The 21,688-nt window shown below is 37.3% G+C and overlaps 1 protein-coding gene and 1 long non-coding RNA gene across 2 annotated transcripts; both read right to left on the reverse strand.

The window, feature by feature from the left end:
• Nucleotides 1–242: 242 nt before the first annotated feature.
• Nucleotides 243–1,302, reverse strand: LOC142531096 (B-box zinc finger protein 32). The gene has a single exon (XM_075637126.1). The coding sequence runs from the start codon at nt 1,022–1,024 to the stop codon at nt 401–403; it is 624 nt and encodes a 207-aa protein (XP_075493241.1). The 5' UTR covers nt 1,025–1,302; the 3' UTR covers nt 243–400.
• A 1,585-nt stretch (nt 1,303–2,887) lies between these two features.
• On the reverse strand, nt 2,888–11,856 carry LOC142532077 (uncharacterized). Its single transcript, XR_012816476.1, has 2 exons — nt 11,480–11,856; nt 2,888–2,936 (listed from the first exon to the last, which is right to left on the reverse strand). It is a non-coding gene; the product is annotated as an uncharacterized LOC142532077 (long non-coding RNA).
• Nucleotides 11,857–21,688: the final 9,832 nt, after the last annotated feature.

The following is a 21,688-nucleotide window of genomic DNA, read 5'->3' on the forward strand; positions in this document are numbered from 1 at the left end:
AACATATATTCAAGACATGACACATATATTCAATCATAATGTCTCAGTGAGTGATCATGTCATGATTATAGTATATTTATCCGCTCAATATATGATACATGTATACTCATTCAACCATAATATATAGATGATTGATTATAATTCATAACCCAACACACGTATAGTATTGAGTTGATGAGATCACTGGATTTTTTGATCCACTGCTTGTTGGTTCAACAAAATTATATTGTTAACTCCAAATGAAATGCGATACTATTCCCTTCATTGATATTTAATAATAATATAAATATAAAATTATCTTAGTGTTCATAATAATAAAGTAGAAAATGTGTAATCGGAACCACACAAAAATTACACACCAATTTTAATTTTCAGATTCTTTTGTTCATTTTAGAGAACACTAGCATTCAGCCCAACCCTCTTCCAGCTCCACCCGCCGCCGCCGCCGGCCACCTCTCAGTTCCAGCTTGGACTCCGCCGCTAATATGAGATTCGCCGGAACGCCGGATAACTGTTCAAGCCTCTTCAGGACTTGCCAGGTGATCACCGACTTGGCCCTCAACCCCAAACATAGAGACGCCGCAAGGCACAAGCGGAGAGGCCAACCCTTCCACCGATCCAAACACACGTTGAACGCCCTGCAAGCAATCCCTACGTCCTCCTCACCACCCACGCCAAGCTTACGGATCCAATTCAAGAAAATGCCTTCAGTCTTGAAATAACACACCGGCGGCCTAGGATTTGCATGTTGAATCTTCAACTCTCCTACAGACGACGAAGAACACGATTTCTTCCTGCAGGCGAAGGAGCACTCCTTGGAAGAAGAATTCGAAGATGACAGTGAATCGAGTCCATCGTCATGATCTCCAGGTTGAGTACGGATTAGTGGGTGCCGAAAATGGCGAGCGACGAGGAAGTTAGCCTGGTGAACTTGAGCATCGCAGGTCCAGCAGAGATATGCGGCGTCTGAAGGACAGAATACGACGGCCTCCGCATCGCAGAGCTCACAGATTCGAGGTTCCATGATGAAAAAATGAAGGTGGTTGTGGTTAGATCGTACTAGACGTAAATAAGAAAGGACAGAGCGGGGAAGTAGAAAGACTGTGCGGTGTGAGAGTGAAAATTGGAAGTCGAAAAGGAATGGTGGTGGTAGGAGAAAGGGTCCGACTATGCCGGAGATTCAAGAAAAAGATTTGCAGACAGAATGTAGGATCATCTTCAGAATTGCATGGAACAAATACGATCAAATGGTTGAGCTACATAATGACACAACGACACGATCAATCCCTATATATATATATATATATATATGTTGAAAGGGCATATATAATTTACATCCATATATTATAATATAATCATCATTATTATTTTATTATACACCACAAAACAACGACCCTCTCTGAAAATAAAAATATCAACGCCAGTCACTGTCCACACACAGCTGTTTCCCCTCGAACCCACAACTCTCAAGCACAATTAATCATGATGATTCATGTTTTACTTTTATACTTACTTTGTTTAACTTTATCGACGGCCATTTTGTCTTTTTAATTCCAGGTGTTGGTTCATGCATACTCCGATACTTGTTTATTTTGGATACCTCAACCAAAACTAGGTCTCTTGTGATACGGTTTCACGAATCTATATCTGCGAGACGGATCAATCCTACCGATATTCAAAATAAAAAGTAATACTCTTGGCATAAAAGTAATATTTTTTCATGGATGACTCAAGTAAGAGATTCGTCTCACAAAATACGACTTGTGAGATCGTCTCACACAAGTTTTTGTCAAACTAATATTCTTACCGCGCTCGTTTCGTTTGGTTCCATTATTGAATGATTGGTAAATAAATGTTTGACAATAAAATGTAATATGTGGTAGTAAATAGTATTATGTTTAGTATGATTTTTAAATTAAGAATCTTTTAATTCTATGATCAAATTACCCTTTTAAACGAGGAAAAAACTTGTGTGAGATGGTCTCACGGGTCGTATTTTTTGAGACAGATATCTTATTTGGGTAATCCATGAAAATTATTACTTTTTATGCTAAGAGTATTATTTTTTATTGTGAATATCGACATGTTTGATCCATCTCACAGACAATCTCTTTAAATGAATTATAATTATAAAGGAGAGAAGGAAAGTGAATGTTGGTCTTACTGGTGCAAAGGACATTTTTGGTTGTGGAAGCTTTATTTACCCAACTTTAAACACAACTAATAACAAATATGAGGGATACTGTGGTTTTGTTAAAAAAACGTACTAAACATGGAATAAAACCCAAAAAAAAAAAAAACTCACAATCCCACAATATCACTAAAACCAAACATGATCTTAAAAAAATTCAAAAGAGAAGTAAAAAAGCCAGTTCTTTGTTTAATTTTGGCAAGTGGGAAAGAGAATAAGAAATGAAATCAGAATACATGGTTGATGTTTACGGATCAATATAGCAGTCTTTGTGTGGTGAAAAAACAAACCATGTAGTGTAGTGTAGTGTACGTTTAAATATATATATTGCAAGTACTATTCTTTATATGGAAATATGCACGCCACGTGGCACGTATTTAGACCAGAATGCGGGCTAGATCAAACATATAGCATCCATCCCCCCAAGTGTTGAATAAACAATCATGACTTTTAAGTAGTCGTGGTGGCTATCCTGTGGTTGTTGGACATAATTCAATCTCAGTCACACATTTCACATCATTCTTACATCATGAATACAATGTTTCATGTGTTCTCGTATCCCTTTATTATATATAAAGCAAATGGAATAATTGCATATAGAAATGACACGTCTCTTAAATTTGATCATGTTTTTATTTTGATTTTTTTTAAAAAAACAAGCATCAAATAACTTCACGTAATCTAATTTCACGCCCGTGGTTGAACATTCATTTGAACAATTTCAGGCAACTCATATTTTGGTTGCCTTTTGTAATGCCCAAGAATTGTAAGTTGATAGAATGAAATTATGAAATGTTGAATTGATGAGCCACCGCACCCGCGCCAACTTTTCTACCGCCCCCGCGGTTGTTGGACAGTAGGGTTTCATGTTGATTACAGTAGAGTCAGCGCACCCGCGCCTGGACACCTACTGCACCCGCGGTTGATGGGCAGTAGGTTGGAGAATTTTGTACGAACCAACACCGCCCCGGCGGTGCAGCAGTGACCGCACCCGCGGTCGACTGCTCTAAATTGTTGGATGGCATGCCGAAGGTTGAACGCACCCGCGGTCATACGTGTTGATTGAAGAATAAAGCATGTGTCCTTGGACATGCATATAAGGTGTGTTGTCTTTCATTCACCCTTCCTCAACAGAATGAGAATCGAGAGGAACTCCATGAAAGCTCAAGTATTCATCATGTCTTAGAAATTAGATTGTGCAACATCCAACCAACCAAATTTCAATCCAAACATAGATTTGTGCTCCTTGCATCAAAAGCTACAAGAGGATGTAAGTATTGCTAACTTTCAGCTTGTTCTGAAATATAGATGTTGGAGGAAGTTTGATATGATGGAGATTTTGTATGTTCTTATGATTATAGTGATTGTGGAAATGCAACTGGATCGAAGAATGAACACCGCATGCTATTATTATGATTTTCAACATATATTGAGTTGAGATATACAGATTTCAGAATTGATATTATGTTCTAATAAGGCTTGTGAGCTGCGGATATTGATTATGTTGTGTTGATAGGACCGGTATCGAGAAGCTACGCCGTTATGCTGTCAAATTGTATCGAGATGTATTATTGAATCATATATGTGTCGATTGGAGTTGGAACTTGATATAGAACCTCTTGTTTCTGTCATTTCAGATTTGTTTTGATAGCTTCGACATTGGGATTTCGACCTAGACAAAGACTACGTCGAGGAAATGTATAATTCATGTTGATGCGGGATTGCACAACTCGAGTTAGATTTGACTTGAGTTTCCCAAAATCACATACTAGATTTCTATACCTTATTATGTTGTGCTTTATATTGATTTATATACAAGCATTTAAGATAGGAGAGTCATTGGCAGACTTGCCAAACTTCTAGATGTTCGGTGTATCGACGCATAGGAGCAGACTTCCTCCGATTGTAGACATTCGATACAGACATGACCGAAGTCTAGGAATAAGACGTACCGTCACCCCGATTGGGAGGGTAGGTGGCAGACAGTGACGTCTTATTCACACCGGAATCCCTAGAGCTAGAGTCGAGTCGAGTCAAGACATGATTTGATTTGAATTGCATGCTTATATTGATTTGGTTTCATAGACTATGGAACCTATTACTTTTGATTTTATTCATGACAGTATGCTTCATGATTTATATTTTGTATATGCATGTATACCATGTTTTATACTGGGATTTGTTCTCACCGGAGTTTCCGGCTGTTGTTATGTCTGTATGTGTGCATAACAACAGGTGGGGCAGGATCAGGGTCACGACAGAGATGAGAGATCGAGATAGCGTGGTGACTTCGGGCGCAACAGATCACTAGTGGTTTCTTTTACTAGACATGTACTATATTTTGATTATAGTTGGGATTAAACACTAGTTTGTATATATGAATGTATAAGAATAAGACATGTATTTATGTTTATTGTAACAACATAAAGAAAGACCTTGTGCATGTTTATAAACATTGATTTAATGTTAAAAAGCAAAATTTTGACCCACATTTTTTTTGAATAAAGATCCGATTAATCTCGAAAAGAACTGAGTTAGAGCCCGGGTCCCCACAACAGATGGTATCAGAGCGATAGATCCTTTAGACTGAGATAGAGTAGAATGAGCGGGGTAGATGAGTCTTTTTTCCTTGCTTTATGATGTGCTAGCATGATTTATTGCTTTCTCGATTACATGTTGTATTATTATCTGAGTTTGATTGCAGCATGTAATTGTAAGGACTGAATCATAACCGATTCTGGGTCAGAGGTATATGATCGGAGGAGGACTGAGACAGATTGTATATAGACTGTGTACTAATCTGTTTGATAATCAGATATGCCGCCTAGAAGAATACCACAACCAGCTGCAGGACAAGTGCCAGAACAGGGTAGTACGTCGGGTACTCAGATGGACGTGACTGCGACACCGATGGAGACTATGTTGAAGAGGTTTCCATCATTCCATCCACCTACCTTGAAGGGCACGGAGACTGCAGTGGATTGTGAGAGCTGGTTAGACGATATAGAGATGCTGTTTGAATCTCTTGCTTATACAGATGAACGGAGAGTGAAATTAATTGGGCATCAGTTGCAAGAAGTGGCCAAGAGTCGGTGGCTTACAATGAAACGAGCATTGGAGCATAGAGGTATCGATATTACTTGGAAGGTATTCAAAGATGAATTTTATCAGCGTTTCTTTCCAGTCTCCTATCGAAAAGATAAAGGGGCAGAATTTTCCAACTTGAGACAAGGGCAATGGAACATAGAAGAGTATGTTGCCAAGTTTTCTTCCTTCTTCAATTTGCGCCAAATGTGGCAGGAAATGACGAGGCGGTCGCGGACTAGTTCATCAATGGCTTAAACCCTGACATCTTTACTTTGGTGAACACGGGACGACCCAACACCTTTTCTGATGCACTGAACAGAGCGAAAGGAGCAGAGGCTGGCTTGATTAGGCAGCGAGGAGCTTCCTATAGTGCTCAGAGTCAGAGACAGCCACAGCCCGCCGCACAGTTTCCACCATCTCCTCCTCGATTTGATAGTGGAAGCAGTAGTAGTGGCAAGAAGGAATTTCTGAAAGCCAAGGGCAAACAATTCAAGAAATCAGGGAGCAGTTCATCGAGCTCCAGTGGGGTCACGACAGAGAGGTCCTGGCCAGAGTGCAGAGTATACTGGTGTTTATTGCAGTTCTTGTGGTGGCAGGCATGCCACTAAGTAGTGTCAGGGAGTCATGGGCCGATGCAATATTTGTAGACAGCAGGGACACTTTGCCAGAGTCTGTCCACAGAGAGGTGCACAGCAAGCTCAGAGTATTGGGGCATCTGTTTCAGTATCTCAGCCGGAGCGGCAAGCATCATCTGTTCATTCCTTCTAGCCGCCACCTACACCATCCTAGTCCCGAGCCAGAGGTAGCTAGACAGTGAGCCAACCTCCCAGACAGCAGGCTCGAGTGTTCGCACTGACAGAGGAGCAGGCCCAGGATGCGCCAGATGATGTGATTGCAGGTAACTGTTTTCTTTGCGGTTATCCTGCATATGTGTTGATAGACACAGGTGCATCTCATACATTCATTTCTGAACATTTTGCATTGACACATGCATTGCATGTCGAGTCATTGTCTACTGTAGTGTCTATTTCTTCTCCGTTGGGAAGTGGTTTGATATCTGTGACTTCAGTTAGACATTGCATGCTACAGTTTGAAGGTCACGAGATTGAGCTAGATTGTGTTGTACTTGGTCTATCTGATTTTGATTGTATTGTTGGGATTGACATGTTAACCAAGTACAGAGCCACTGTAGATTGTTTCCAGAAGATTGTCAGGTTCAGACCAGAGATGGCTGACGAATGGAAATTCTACGGTAAGGGTTCAAGATCTCGGATTCCCTTAGTGTCTGCTCTGACTATGAGTAGATTGTTGCAGAAAGGAGCAGAGGGATTCCTTGTCTATTCTGTAGATCTACAGAAATCGAGCCCGGCATTGGCAGATTTGCCAGTAGTACGGGAGTTTGCAGATGTATTTCCTGACGAGATTCCAGGGTTACCTCCAGCCCGAGAGATAGATTTCAGCATAGATCTTGTTCCAGGTACCGTTCCTATTTCGAGAGCTCCGTATAGAATGTCACCTATTGAGTAGAAAGAATTGAAAGCACAGTTAGAAGATTTGCTAGCCAAGGGATATATCAGACCCAGTGTATCTCCTTGGGGCGCACCAGTGCTATTTGTGCGAAAGAAAGATGGTTCGATGTGATTGTGTATCGATTACAGGCAACTGAATAAGGCAACGATAAAGAACAAGTATCCTTTGCCTCGCATTGATGACTTATTTGATCAGTTGCAGGGATCAACTGTTTATTCTAAGATTGATTTGAGATCGGGATATCACCAGCTGAGAGTTAGAGATGTTGATATATCGAAGACAGCATTCCGAACCAGGTATGGACATTACGAATTTATTGTCATGCCTTTCGGTTTAACGAATGCTCCAGCGGTGTTTATGGGATTGATGAACCGCGTCTTTAAGAGGTATTTGGATGAGTTTGTTATTGTGTTTATTGATGATATTTTGGTGTATTCCAAGAATAAGAATGAGCATGCAGAGCATTTAAGAATTGTATTGCAGACACTGAGAAATGAAAGACTGTATGCTAAACTGTCCAAGTGCGAGTTCTGGTTGAAACATGTTGTCTTCTTGGGTCATATTATATCTGGAGACGGTATTTCGGTAGATCCGAGTAAAGTTGAAGCTGTGATCAGTTGGCCTAGACCGACTTCTGTGCCAGAGATACGCAGTTTCATGGGTCTGGCAGGATATTACTGACGATTCATCAAAGATTTCTCCAGGATTGCGAAGCCAATTACCCAGTTGACACAGAAGAATATGCCATTTGTGTGGTCTGAAGATTGTGAGTTTAGCTTTCTAGAGTTGAAAAAGAGGCTGACCAGTGCTCCAGTATTGACGATATCTTCAGGTACTGGTGAGTTCGTTGTATATTGTGATGCATCCCACAGAGGGTTAGGATGTGTTCTTATGCAACGAGGACATGTGATCGCATACGCCTCGAGACAGTTGAAGACTCACGAGACTCGGTACCCAATTCATGATCTTGAATTGACGGCCATTGTATTTGCACTAAAGATCTGGCGTCATTATCTGTATGGCAAAAAATTTGAGATCTATTCGGATCACAAGAGTCTGAAGTACCTGTTTTCTCAATCAGAATTGAATATGAGGCAGCGTAGATGGCTTGATCTACTGAAATATTTTGATTGCGAGATCAAATACTATCCAGGGAAATCAAATGCAGCAGTAGATGCCTTGAGTCGAAATGTATGTTCTTTATCCTTATCGACGATAGGTGTTTCGAATTTAGTTGAAGATTGCTGTTTGTCTGGATTAGCATTTGATACAGATAGTAGACCACTACGACTTGCTACCATTCAAGTTGAACCAGATTTGATTATGAGGATCAAAGAAGCACAAACAAGCGATCCGAATGTTCAGAAATCTATTGAGATGGTCCGATCAGGACATCTGTCAGAATATCAGGTACGTAATCATGTTCTGTATGTGAATAATCGGCTTGTAGTGCCAGATGTTTCAGATTTGAAACAACAGATTATGTCAGAAACGCACGGTAGTCGGTTTAGTATTCATCCTGGTGGCAGAAAGATGTACAACGACCTAAAGACACAATTCTGGTGGAAACAGATGAAGTCAGATATTGCAGAGTTGGTGTCTAAGTGCTTGAATTGCCAGCAGGTGAAGGCCGAGAGGAAGAAGCCCGGAGGTCTACTTCAGAGTTTAGCTATTCCTGAATGGAAATGGGATCACATTTTCATGGATTTCGTTACGAAGTTACCACGATCATCCCGGGGCTGTGATGCGATTTGGGTCATTATTGACAGATTGACCAAATCAGCTTGTTTTATTCCGTACAGAATGACATATCGACATGATCAGATGGCTGAGATTTATATCAGAGAGGTAGTCAGATTGCATGGTGTGCCGAAGTCTATCGTATCAGATCGTGATCCCCGATTCACTTCACATTTTTGGCACAGTTTACAGCAGGCTTTAGGTACGACATTGCATCTAAGCACTGCTTATCATCCCCAGACAGACGGACAGTCAGAGCGGAATATCCAGACTTTAGAGGATATGCTGAGAGCTGTAGTGCTAGACTTTGGCACTAGTTGGCAAGATTCACTACCACTTTGTGAATTCTCGTACAAAAACAGTTATCAGACAAGCATCGAGATGGCACCGTTTGAGGCATTATATGGCAAGAAGTGCAGATCTCCTCTGTATTGGGATGATATATCTGAGGTACCAGAACTTGGGCCTGATATGATTCGTGAAATGACTGAGAAGGTGAAGATTATTCAGAAGAGGATGAAGACGGCACAGAATAGGCAAGCCCAATATGCGAACATCAGACGTAGACCGTTAGTATTTGAGCAGGGAGACAGAGTATTTTTGAAGATTTCTCCTTTCAGAGGCGTTGTCAGATTTGGCAAACGTGGAAAGTTATCTCCTAGATACATCGGTCCTTACGAGATTCTAGAAAAGATTGGTGATCGAGCATATCGACTTGCTCTTCCTCCTTCTTTATATGGGATACACGACATTTTTCATATATCGATGCTGCGTAGATACATGCCTGATGCTTCTCATGTCATTCAGCCTGACGAGGCCGAGCTTGACGACACACTCAGTTATTTTGAGCAACCATTGCAGATTCTGGATCGAAAAGAAAAGCAGCTAAGAACGAAGACTATTCCGCTAGTGAAAGTCCAGTGGAGTCGTCATGACACTGAAGAAGCGACTTGGGAAACAGAATCAGAGATGAGACAGAGATATCCCGAGCTATTTTCATGATGTGAGTATTTATCCAATTTTGATTATATTGCTTCTTTCATTTGCTTTGATTGATTGCTTACGAGTTCGAGGACGAACTCATGTCTAAGAGGGGGAGAAATGTAATGCCCAAGAATTGTAGGTTGATAGAATGAAATTATGAAATGTTTCATTGATGAGCCACCGCACCCGCGCCAACTTTTCTACCGCCCCCGCGGTTGTTGGACAGTAGGGTTTCATGTTGATTACAGTAGAGTCAGCGCACCCGCGCCTAGACACCTACTGCACTCGCGGTTGATGGGCAGTAGGTTGGAGAATTTTGTACGAACCAACACCGCCCCGGCGGTGCAGAAGTGACCGCACCCGCGTTCGACTGCTCTAAATTGTTGGATGGCATGCCGAAGGTTGAGCACACCCGCGGTCTAAGAAGCAGCGCACCCGCGGTCATACGTGTTGATTGAAGAATAAAGCATGTGTCCTTGGACATGCATATAAGGTGTGTTGTCTTTCATTCACCCTTCCTCAACAGAATGAGAATCGAGAGGAACTCCATGAAAGCTCAAGTATTCATCATGTCTTAGAAATTAGATTGTGCAACATCCAACCAACCAAATTTCAATCCAAACATAGATTTGTGCTCCTTGCATCAAAAGCTACAAGAGGATGTAAGTATTGCTAACTTTCAGCTTGTTCTGAAATATAGATGTTGGAGGAAGTTTGATATGATGGAGATTTTGTATGTTCTTATGATTATAGTGATTGTGGAAATGCAACTGGATCGAAGAATGAACACCGCATGCTATTATTATGATTTTCAGCATATATTGAGTTGAGATATACAGATTTCAGAATTGATATTATGTTCTAATAAGGCTTGTGAGCTGCGGATATTGATTATGTTGTGTTGATAGGACCGGTATCAAGAAGCTACGCCGTTATGCTGTCAAATTGTATCGAGATGTATTATTGAATCATATATGTGTCGATTGGAGTTGGAACTTGATATAGAACCTCTTGTATCTGTCATTTCAGATTTGTTTTGATAGCTTCGACATTGGGATTTCGACCTAGACAAAGACTACGACGAGGAAAGGTATAATTCATGTTGATGCGGGATTGCACAACTCGAGTTAGATTTGACTTGAGTTTCCCAAAATCACATACTAGATTTCTATACCCTATTATGTTGTGCTTTATATTGATTTATATACAAGCATTTAAGATAGGAGAGTCATTGGCAGACTTGCCAAACTTCTAGATGTTCGGTGTATCGACGCATAGGAGCAGACTTCCTCCGATTGTAGACATTCGATACAGACATGACCGAAGTCTAGGAATAAGACGTACCGTCACCCCGATTGGGAGGGTAGGTGGCAGACAGTGACGTCTTATTCACACCGGAATCCCTAGAGCTAGAGTCGAGTCGAGTCAAGACATGATTTGATTTGAATTGCATGCTTATATTGATTTGGTTTCATAGACTATGGAACCTATTACTTTTGATTTTATTCATGACAGTATGCTTCATGATTTATATTTTGTATATGCATGTATACCATGTTTTATACTGGGATTTGTTCTCACCGAAGTTTCCGGCTATTGTTATGTCTGTATGTGTGCATAACAACAGGTGGGGCAGGATCAGGGTCACGACAGAGATGAGAGATCGAGATAGCGTGGTGACTTCGGGCGCAACAGATCACTAGTGGTTTCTTTTACTAGACATGTACTATATTTTGATTATAGTTGGGATTAAACACTAGTTTGTATATATTAATGTATAAGAATAAGACATGTATTTATGTTTATTGTAACAACATAAAGAAAGACCTTGTGCATGTTTATAAACATTGATTTAATGTTAAAAAGCAAAATTTTAACCCACATTTTTTTTGAATAAAGATCCGATTAATTTCGAAAAGAACTGAGTTAGAGCCCGGGTCCCCACACCTTTCATCCTTGGACTGGACCAAAATCAAATATGTGTCTATTACTAAATACTATTACATCAATTCACATGCATCAGCTATGGCCATACCAACTAGTCTCCTCCATCAACTAATAACAATCATGGTGACAACCACCGAAAATCCTGCAAGACCAATGGATTAACAGTCGGACTACCTGGAAAAAAGAAATAAGTAGTGGGCTTCTTGCTCTTTGGAATCCTCGGGCTCTTCCAATTGAGCTACTCTTTCTAGGTGCCGATGACCTTCTTCCATAGTTTTCCTGCATGGATGCTTTTTTTAGAAAAAAAATTGAAGGACGGCACATTCACCAGTCAGGTCGTGCCATTCAAGCCTAGGTGAGAGAAAATATCTAAAACATAAAACAAACCCTTTGGAACTGCAAAATATGTAGGAGTCAAGCCATTCATTGATATTTGAGCTATACGTAATAGTTGTAAGAAATATGACATATATTAAAAGACGTAGCGTGTAGGAATTGGTGACGGCCGAGAAACCTAACATTTTTTATGAACAGTACATGCAACTTCAAATTTTTTACAATTGAGACGGCATCATCAATCGGAGGAAAAACAGATAAATTTAAAATTTTCAATGGCTGGAGGTAACACTCGATTCGCTTCTGCATATTATTTATCATGTTTATATATACAAAGAAACATGATTTTTTAGAAAAATTTTGACATTTGATATCAGAACCGTGATATTTCTGCCTTGAAAATATTTGTTTTCATTTTCTGAAAATCCGATATCATGAAATTTTGAAAATTTTCTTTTTGAAATTTGTTTAAGAAGCTTGAAGATCGGAAATCATAAACTTTAAGAAATTGATTTCTAAAAGTTTACGTAAAAAAATTGAAATTTGAGGACAAACGTAATAATATTAAGAAACTTACCTGATAATTTTGTTCTCGGTTGCACTTTTAAATTCTTCCTTGAAGTCCTGAAAAGTAAATTAAGTTTCTGAATTTGAAAATGAAATCAGAAAATTTTTAGAACAAAATTTTAGAGCAAGAAAACATTCAGATGATGAAGAAGAAGACATCGAAATTTTATGACTGTCGGCAACTGAATTCCAAAAAGATATATGAAATAGCTTTCATTCATTTACGTGTAGTGTGCATTCAATTACATGCAATGTATTATTACAAAATTAGTAAATGCGAGACCCACTCACTTAAGACAATTGTGAAAATTGTCGGTAGATAACTTAATTTTTTTTATTTTTTAAAATAAATTGAAAATAATAATTATATATATATATATTATTTTTATATATAAATAATAATAATAAATATATTATTAAGTTATATGTATAATTCGGTGTACATATAACATTTGATTAAATAATTTGTATACATTAAAATAATTCCAAGTTCGAAGTAATTTCTAATACATGTTTAGAAATTATTTTTGCATGTTAGAAATAATGTCAAATATTATGAATAAGTGTTTGATATGTACATGCAAATTTAATATTATGTTTGCATTTATTCTTGAAATTTAAAATGCAAATAATATTAAAAAATAATTGGTACATCAATATTCACATTATGTTCATATTAAATTATATTAAGTTGTTTATAATTTGAAATTAACATATCAAGTAAGATGTGAATATATATTATAAAATAAAATATTTCAGATGGTCACAAATGAACAAATAATCACTTTATAATTACTCTGATAAAAGAGAAAAACTGATGGGAGTCCACATTTTCACGTAAATGTGATCCTCACTTTATCACTACCTTGATTGAAGAGAAAAACTGATGGAGGACGTATTTGTTCATATGTGAATATAAAGTTATTTAACAAAAAAAATTTGGTTTATAAAGATTCACATAAATGTGGATAATTAAGTTGAATAATAATTATAAGGTGACATAAGAAAACATGGTCTGAATGAGTTCTTCATAGATCGATTTAAAGTGCCTTGACTTGCCACTGATCTCCCTGAGGAATGTTGCTCTGACTAGGAGTTAGGTATTTAAAGGGTCTTAGCACTACCTATCTTTCCTGGAAGCACTCTTGGAAAATGTTGATTATGTTACTAAATAATTATTATATAAAGTATTAAAGTAAAGCCAAAATTTTGTCCTGTGAACCGTATAATTTTAAATAACTTAGGAATAGCCAAATCATCTTTAATTATGAAAAATTATGCATTAAGTGGATTTGGATCACATAATGAACATCAATTGTAATTAAAGATATATAAAATAATAAATTTTACCCCACAAAGATTTTTATTAAATTTATATAACTAATTAGGTTAAAATATCAAATTATATTTTTCTTATTTTACTCACAAGAGTTATGGAAAATACATTTTCATAGTTTTATCATAAAGTTACAGAAAAAATCTTCTCGAATGAAAACTTTAGCCCACATGCAAATTTTATGTCACTAAAATTTTAAAACATGAATTATATTAATAAAACATGATATTGTCTCAAAATTTTAAGCATATAATATTTTGTGCAGTTATGCAACCTGCGGGTTTTTCTGATATAAAATGTGGCATTCCCGAACTAAAGGGCGATAAATATAAAATATGGAAAGAAAGAATTCTTTTTCAGTTGGGGTGGATGTAGGGATGTAAATGAACCAAACCGTTTGTGAGCTATTCGAAGCTTGATTCGATAAAAGCTCGTTTGAGCTCATTTAATAAGGCTCGTTAAGATAAACAAACCAAACTCAAGCTTTACAGTATTCGGCTCCTTAGCTCGTGAACATGTTCGTTAGTAAGTTCATGAGTAATCTTTTAGATGAAAAAATAATAGTTTTGATATTTAATTTATTGATTTTGCATATTATTTATGAAATATATAGAAAAATCTATTAAATTTATTTATTATAATAAATTTATAAATTTTAATAAGAATAATATATTTTTCTTTAAATATATAATTTACTTTTTAATTAATTTAATGAAAATTTAAATGTATAATTCATATTGATTAAACTTGTTTAGGCTCGATAAAAGTTTGAATAAGCTCGTGAGCCATGCATATATTCGTTAAATAAAGCTCGAGCTCGGCTCGATTATAAACGAACCAAGCTCAAACATTCAAGAATTCGTCTCGGCTCGACTCGATTACATCCCTAGGTGGATGTATATTGATTATGCTATATGGAAAGACGAACCATCTGCTATTACTGAAAACAATATTCCGGATGATGTTGATCTTTATGAAAATAGGAGCGATCTAATCGACTCTGCGTAATGTTCATAAAGACCAAATCTATGCTGGTATGCGTGGTCTGTCGATCAACATAATAATGTAAAAGAATTACTGAAGGCTATTGATGAACAGTTTTAGTCTTCAGATAAAGCACTTTCCAGCACCCCAATTATGTAATTCTCGTAATTAAGGCTCACCAGTGTGAGAGGTGTGCGAGAGCACATAATGAAAATGCGGGACATAGCTGCTCGACTAAAGACACTTGAAGTGAAAATGTCCTAAATTTTTCTTGTGCACTACATTTTATGCACTCTTCCACAACAATATGGACACTTTAAAATTTCTTACAACACACATAAGGATAAATGGTCAATCAATGAATTAATGATCATGTGTGTTCAAGAGGAAGGAAGGTTGTTGATGGAAACAAGTCATAATGTGTTTATGACTACACAAGGAAAGTATAAGAAGCAAGCCAAAGTCAAGGAAAAGGTAAATGAATAATTCCATCTCAACCTGGTATTAAGAAAGAATCCAAGTGTTTTTTCTGTAAAAAGATGGGACACATGAAGACTTGAAAAGAAAGGTATTCCTACTTCATTTGTATGTTATGAATCTAATATGATTGATATGATTTATAACACATGGTAGATTGATTCTGGTTCTGCAATCCATGTTACAAATACTTCGCAGGGTATGCAAAACCTAAAGAAGCCAATAAAAAATGAGCGAATTATCTATTCAGGAAACAAGATGTCTTCGCATGTGGAGTCTATTGGGACTTGTTGTCTAGTGTTGAGTAGTTGTTATATTTTAAAATTGAAAAAGACCTTTTATGTTCCTAGTTTTTCTAGGAATTTAATTTCAGTTTCAAAACGTGTACCTCTTGGTTATTCCTTTCCGTTTTTGGATAAATCAATAAATTTGTTTTATAAATCAAATCTTATTAGAAATGGTACAATGATTGATGGTTTTTTCTCTATTTTTTTAAAAAATAATAACACCACTATGCATGTTCAAGGAGGTATTAAAAGATGTGTTATAAATGAAGATTCCTCTATACTATGGCGGCATTGGAGATTGGGACATATCTCCAGAGAGAGAACTAAAAGACTAGTAAATGATGGAGTACTCAGTACTTTAGATTTTACTGATTTTGAGACTTGTGTGGACTATATTAAGGTAAAGCAAACCAATAAGTCTAAAAAGGGTGCCAAGAGAAGTACAAAAATATTAGAAATCATACATTCAGATATTTGTTGTCCAGATATGGACATGCAATGTAGAGCCCAAAAATCAGTACACGTAAAATCCATGCATTTATTTAAATTTTTAAATCATTTATCTAAGTTTAAAATGATTTTTAGCGGTGCATGATTTATGAATTTGTATTATTTTAAATTATTTATGTTTATGCGATACACATTAAAATGTTTCCGTGAGTTTCATGTTTCAGACGATTTTTCGATGCGTGATCGAGGAAAAGAGACCGACGATGACTTGGACGATTTTAAAACGTGTTATTTTATTTTTAAGTCAAGAAAGTGACATTTTAAATGATTTAATTAGTTTTAGCATTTTAATAGTCTAATTTAATTATTAAGTGATTTTATGATTTTAAACTTTTAAAGAATATCCACTTGTGCATTTTATTTTAAATTATGGGATTTATTAAAGTTAGTATGGATTAACATTTTTAATTATTAATTAAGCACATTTCCCCTAATTTAACATCTAATTACACGCACACACCCACATTTACACACACACGCACTTCGGCTAATGCACACACACAAACAATTTCCTTGGCTTTCATTTTAATTTTTTTAGAATAAATTTAGGGTTCTATGAGCCTTCAGCAGCCGCCCCCTCCCTTCAAAATTTCAGCAAGCACTCTTCGATTTTATCAACAAAAAATCGTGTCTCGAGTTGTCCCGGTTCGACCCTCGCATCCTTCCCGCTTCGGTATCGTCGTATCAAGAGTTTTAAAGATCAAAGACATGTATATTCTATTGTTTCTGCATCGATCTCGTCATATTATGTGTTGTGATGTTTATTATGCGTGAAAATCCATGTATGTTGTGAAAAAGTTGGAGTAAAAACGTTTGAAATGATTTTTAGATCCAAATTTTTAGATCTAAAAACGTGTCTGCTGTCATTTCGATTACTGAAACAATTCGGTCGATTTTCTGGAAAATAATTCAACATATAAAACGTATTAATTTTTGATAACTTCGATTTGACAGTAAATTCGTAATTTTTGGACAAGAAATGAGTGAGTTATGATCGTTTTCGTGGGACTGCTCAAACTGCAATTTTCTGAAAATGTGTTCTTGACGTGTTCTTGAAGTTTATTTGTTGCAGGCTTCGTTGGGAACCATTGGATGATCACTGCTGCGTTTAAGTATTATGAGTATGATGTTGGGATGATTTTTGGTGCTTCGTTTTTGTGTCGATAGGCACTTGGATGCATTAGAAGTCGTAGGAAGTGTTTTGGTGTAAAAATGTCGTGTTTACGGGTTGTGTTGCGTCGTTGTTTTGGGTACATTTGTTTGAGTTTGAAACATTGCCATAACGTCCTAAGTTGAGTCTCGTTACATCGGTTCGAGTTGATAGGGCATGGCTTAGAGTTTGCATCAAAATTGTGCTTTTGGGGTCGAGTTGGCGCAGAACTAGCGCTGCAGCATTCTGTGGGGAGCGTTGCAGCGCCCGACATTCGCGTGCCGAAGCACCGCGGCGCTGGCTGGTGGTGCCGCAAACGCTAGGGCTGCAGCCCTTCTTGCGTCGCGGCGCTAGAGCCTAGCGCCGCAGCACAGTAAGGCCCAACGCCTAGGCGCTTGTCCATGGCTTTTTAAACCACTATTTAGGTCCATGTCTTTCATGTTTGGGGAAATATTCAAACTTCATATAGAGATTTGTTTCGGGGTTCGATGTCATGGTTTAGTACGAGGATTAAACAAGGTCAAGTCCCGAGTGAGTTAAAACGTCATAAATGAATTGTTACTTCGGGTGGTGGGCACGACTATTACGTCAAAGTTATGAAAATTAAGTGCATGTAATTGTGTTAGTATGTGCATCAGTGACCCCAAGCGAGATCCAATGAATCCCTCAACGCCATGTAAGTATGTTCGACGTGCAAAAGAAAATATTTTATGTTTTTGATGTATGTTAAATATCTTATGACCAATTATGAACGGGTTTGGAAGTCGGTGAACGTGGCCGATGACCTCTCAACCCCGGTAAAGCATGATTGAGTTTAGATCAGGATTGAAAAGCGGTAAAGCATGACCAAGGACCAATCCACCAGGTAAAGCATTATCGGGGATCTCATGTATGCGGTAGTGGACATCCCTACCAGCCCAGTACTGTGGTTTAGTCTGATCATGCACATTTATGTATGAGTCACTTGCTTTGAAACATATCTCTTCACAAAAATGATGAAGTTTATGCATGTTCAAGTATGTATGATGCAAGTATGTTTATGAAAAGTTTTATGATGATGGCACGTCTAAGTTTATGTTATTACGCTCAAGTTTAAGTATGTACGTTCTACTTTAAAGATGCATGTGGTTTTATTATGTATTACTTGTTATTTGAAGTTTATACATGTTGAGTCTTTATACTCACTAAACTTGATCGATGCAGGTGACAACGAGTATGAGGAGACGATGGGTGGGGACTAATGATCCGGCTCGGTCTGTGCAGAAGGCTAAACCCGAGGACCGCCTATGTTTTAATAACTTTATGCATGTTTTAAATACTCTGATTTTCATGATATTGTTTACGATGTTTAAACAATTACCTTTTTGCAAACTTCGACTGTAATTATTTTTATTTCAAATATTTTTTTAGACGAGCAGATTATTTTAACGCAATTTGAAGGTTTATTATTTATTTAAGAAAATTTTTATTTTTCCGCAAATTTCAAATAGTTTAAAAAGTACGGTATGTTACATGAAAAGTTCGAAATACTTCATCTCCTTCATTGATGATTATTCACAATACATGTATATCTACATGCTTCATAACAAGAACGAAGCACTTGAAGCCTTTAAGGTTTTTAAGGCTGAAGTGGAGAAGCAATGTGATAAACAAATTAAGAACATGAGAAATGATAGAGGTGGAGAATATTACGGTAGATAACTGAGAATGGACATACACTTGGTCCGTTTGCGAAGTTTCTCCACGAACATGGGATTGGTTCCCAATATACTATGCCTGGTTCTCCGGACCAAAATGGCATTGCTGAAAAGAGAAATCGAACATTATTGGACATGATGCGGAGCATGTTAAGTAGCTCCAAATTTCCTAAATCCTTGTGGACTGAAGATCTTAAGACAGCTGTGTATATATTAAACCGAGTTCCAACTAAGGTTGTCCGAAAGACGCCATTTGAATTATTTAAAGGTTAGGAAATCGAGTTTGCAACATATACGTATTTGGGATTGTCCTTTAGAAATAAGAGTTTACGACCCACATGAAAAGAAACTGGACTCAAGAACTATAAGTGGATATTTCATCGGGTATGCCGAAAAATCCAAATGGTACAGATTCTATTGTCCATCTCACAACACTAGAATTGTGGAATCAAGAAATACAAAATTTTTTGAAAATGACTTGATTAATGGGAGTTATTATGACATAATTTTTGAGAATGATCACATTAATGCACAACCCTCTTATTGAAATTGTTAGAGTAGGTGCACGTCGAACCAAGTGTTGGCCGAGTGTTCACAATGAAACTCTATGTATAAACAATCTTTATTTTAATAATATTTGAAGTTATTATTGGCACATCTTTATCTGAATACCCATGCTAGTTGCATAGATAAAGCCCTTGAATATACAAATAGTAGAAAGAATATGAGATGCTCATATGATGAGTATCATGAAACTCATATTTGGAATACTGTATATTCTAAACAGTTCCTAGTCGATTCAGCCGCCGCTAAGAAGGATATAGGCCGCTCGAGTTCGAGACTAGTATCTGCGATGTGAGTACCATGTTTCATTGGTAGGGGACATTGTGATGTCCGAGCATGCAGATAGGTGCTCCTGGTAGAGTGCACTGAACAACCCTCCATAAAGGACTTTCCAAGTGGTTTTCACTTATCGAGTGGAAACGTCCTAGTTTAACCATTAGTGCTTATGACCCGAGACAACATTGAGACTCTATGTGCTAGCATTACACTTTGACTTGTTTACCGACTCTCAAGGGGTCATCAGGTGGCAAGGTTGGATGTTCTGTCGAAACATATAGGAGTCGATGTATTGTAGTCGGGAATTCACCGCTTACCTTCGGGTATGGATATCATATGTGTATGTAGTATGAAATCTCTTATCAGAGTATGGTGGTAATTATGAAAGGGGTTTCATAGATTACACCATCGATGCAACTACAACATGACACATAGTATCGATTCATTGACAACTCTCGATATACCAATGGTTGTCGAATCGGTCGGGATATATGAGTTGAAGGGACCGTACTATACGCTAACCATAATTGAATGGTTCTTGCAGGCACTATCATTTGATACCTAGGGAATCATGTAAGCGATGCTGCTAGGCGTTTAACATGATTGGTTGGGTACTATCAGACTTGAGTTCTGACGTTCTTGTTATCAAGGAGTTGATAAGTAAGAATGGAGCAATTGAGGTATGCTCATATAAGGACATGTTTAGTCCGAATCACATGGAGATGTGAACCCACGGCTAGTTGTATCAATGAAGCATTGAGGGCCACACAAGTGCTAGTTTTCTAGATCCCGTTGAGAAGTTAAAATAGTTCAATGTGTTGAACGGCTTATAAATGAGTTTATAAGCGTAAAGAAAAATAAAAGTATGACTTCTATGAGAGAAATGTAATTTTTAATTTATGAATGTGTTCCTAAATTAAAAGTAGGCCAAGTGAATAATGTATTTGAAAATTGTGATTTTCATAAACATTATTATGGACTAAATTAAATTAATTCAAGTGTTGAATTAATTAAACACTAATGGGCCTAGTAGAATCCAAATAATTAAATTAATTCAAGTGTTGAATTAATTAAATAACATTGGGCCTTGTAGAGCCCAATTGAAAATAATTATTTAACTAGTGGGCTTGAGTAAAATCAAGTAAAATTTAATTGAGCTCAAATATGTTTGAGACAATTAAATTAAAAAGTCCATGGGCCCTTTGTAAATGTTACAAGCCCACTAGGTTTTGCATGCTTGTGAGGTGAAGAGTTGTGGAATACTTTTTCATTAAAAAATTGTTTGGCATGCAAAAGTGATGACTACTTTTTCCACAACCAAGGCAACTCTTCCCCCCTCATTCTAGAAGCATATGGCCGAAATTTTGCATCTCACTTCTCTCCAATTTTTGTTCTTCAAGTTGTAAAGGAATTCATACTCTTCTCTTTGAAAAATCTTCTTATTTTTCTAGTGCAAAATAAGAAGAGTTCTAGCTAGTTGGTGGTGGGCCTAATTTTGGAGAAAGGATGAGAGCTTGTAGATTTGTCTTGCCTTTGAAGAGCCAAGTTATTTACAACTTGGTTGGAGCCATTACATCAACCTCAAGAGGTTGATAGGTATGATTTTTTTACACCCTATGAATGTCATAGTTGTGTTTTTGTATATGCTACACACTAGTATTGAGGTGCTAGAAATTTTATGCTAGAAAATATGATTTTCGAAAATTTTGTTGCTTCCGTTGCGAATTCGGACACCTAAAATCGATCCATTTCAGAAATGACAAATTGGTCGTTATTAGGGATGACAATGGGACGGGGCGGGGGCGGGTTTGCCATTCCCATCCCCGTCCCCTAATCATATCCCCGCTCCCATCCCCGCACCCATCCCCGGATCTACCTAATCGGGGAATCCCCGTCCCCGAACCCGCGGGGATAAAATCCTCGTCCACGTCCCCGAACCCGTTTGAAATACCCGAATATATTATTATATTTATATATATATAAGTATTATATTTTTTTATATAATATATATATATTTATTTTTTA

This window comes from Primulina tabacum, chromosome 17 (assembly GCF_025594145.1).
Source record: "Primulina tabacum isolate GXHZ01 chromosome 17, ASM2559414v2, whole genome shotgun sequence".
NCBI classification, from domain to species: Eukaryota; Viridiplantae; Streptophyta; class Magnoliopsida; order Lamiales; family Gesneriaceae; genus Primulina; species Primulina tabacum.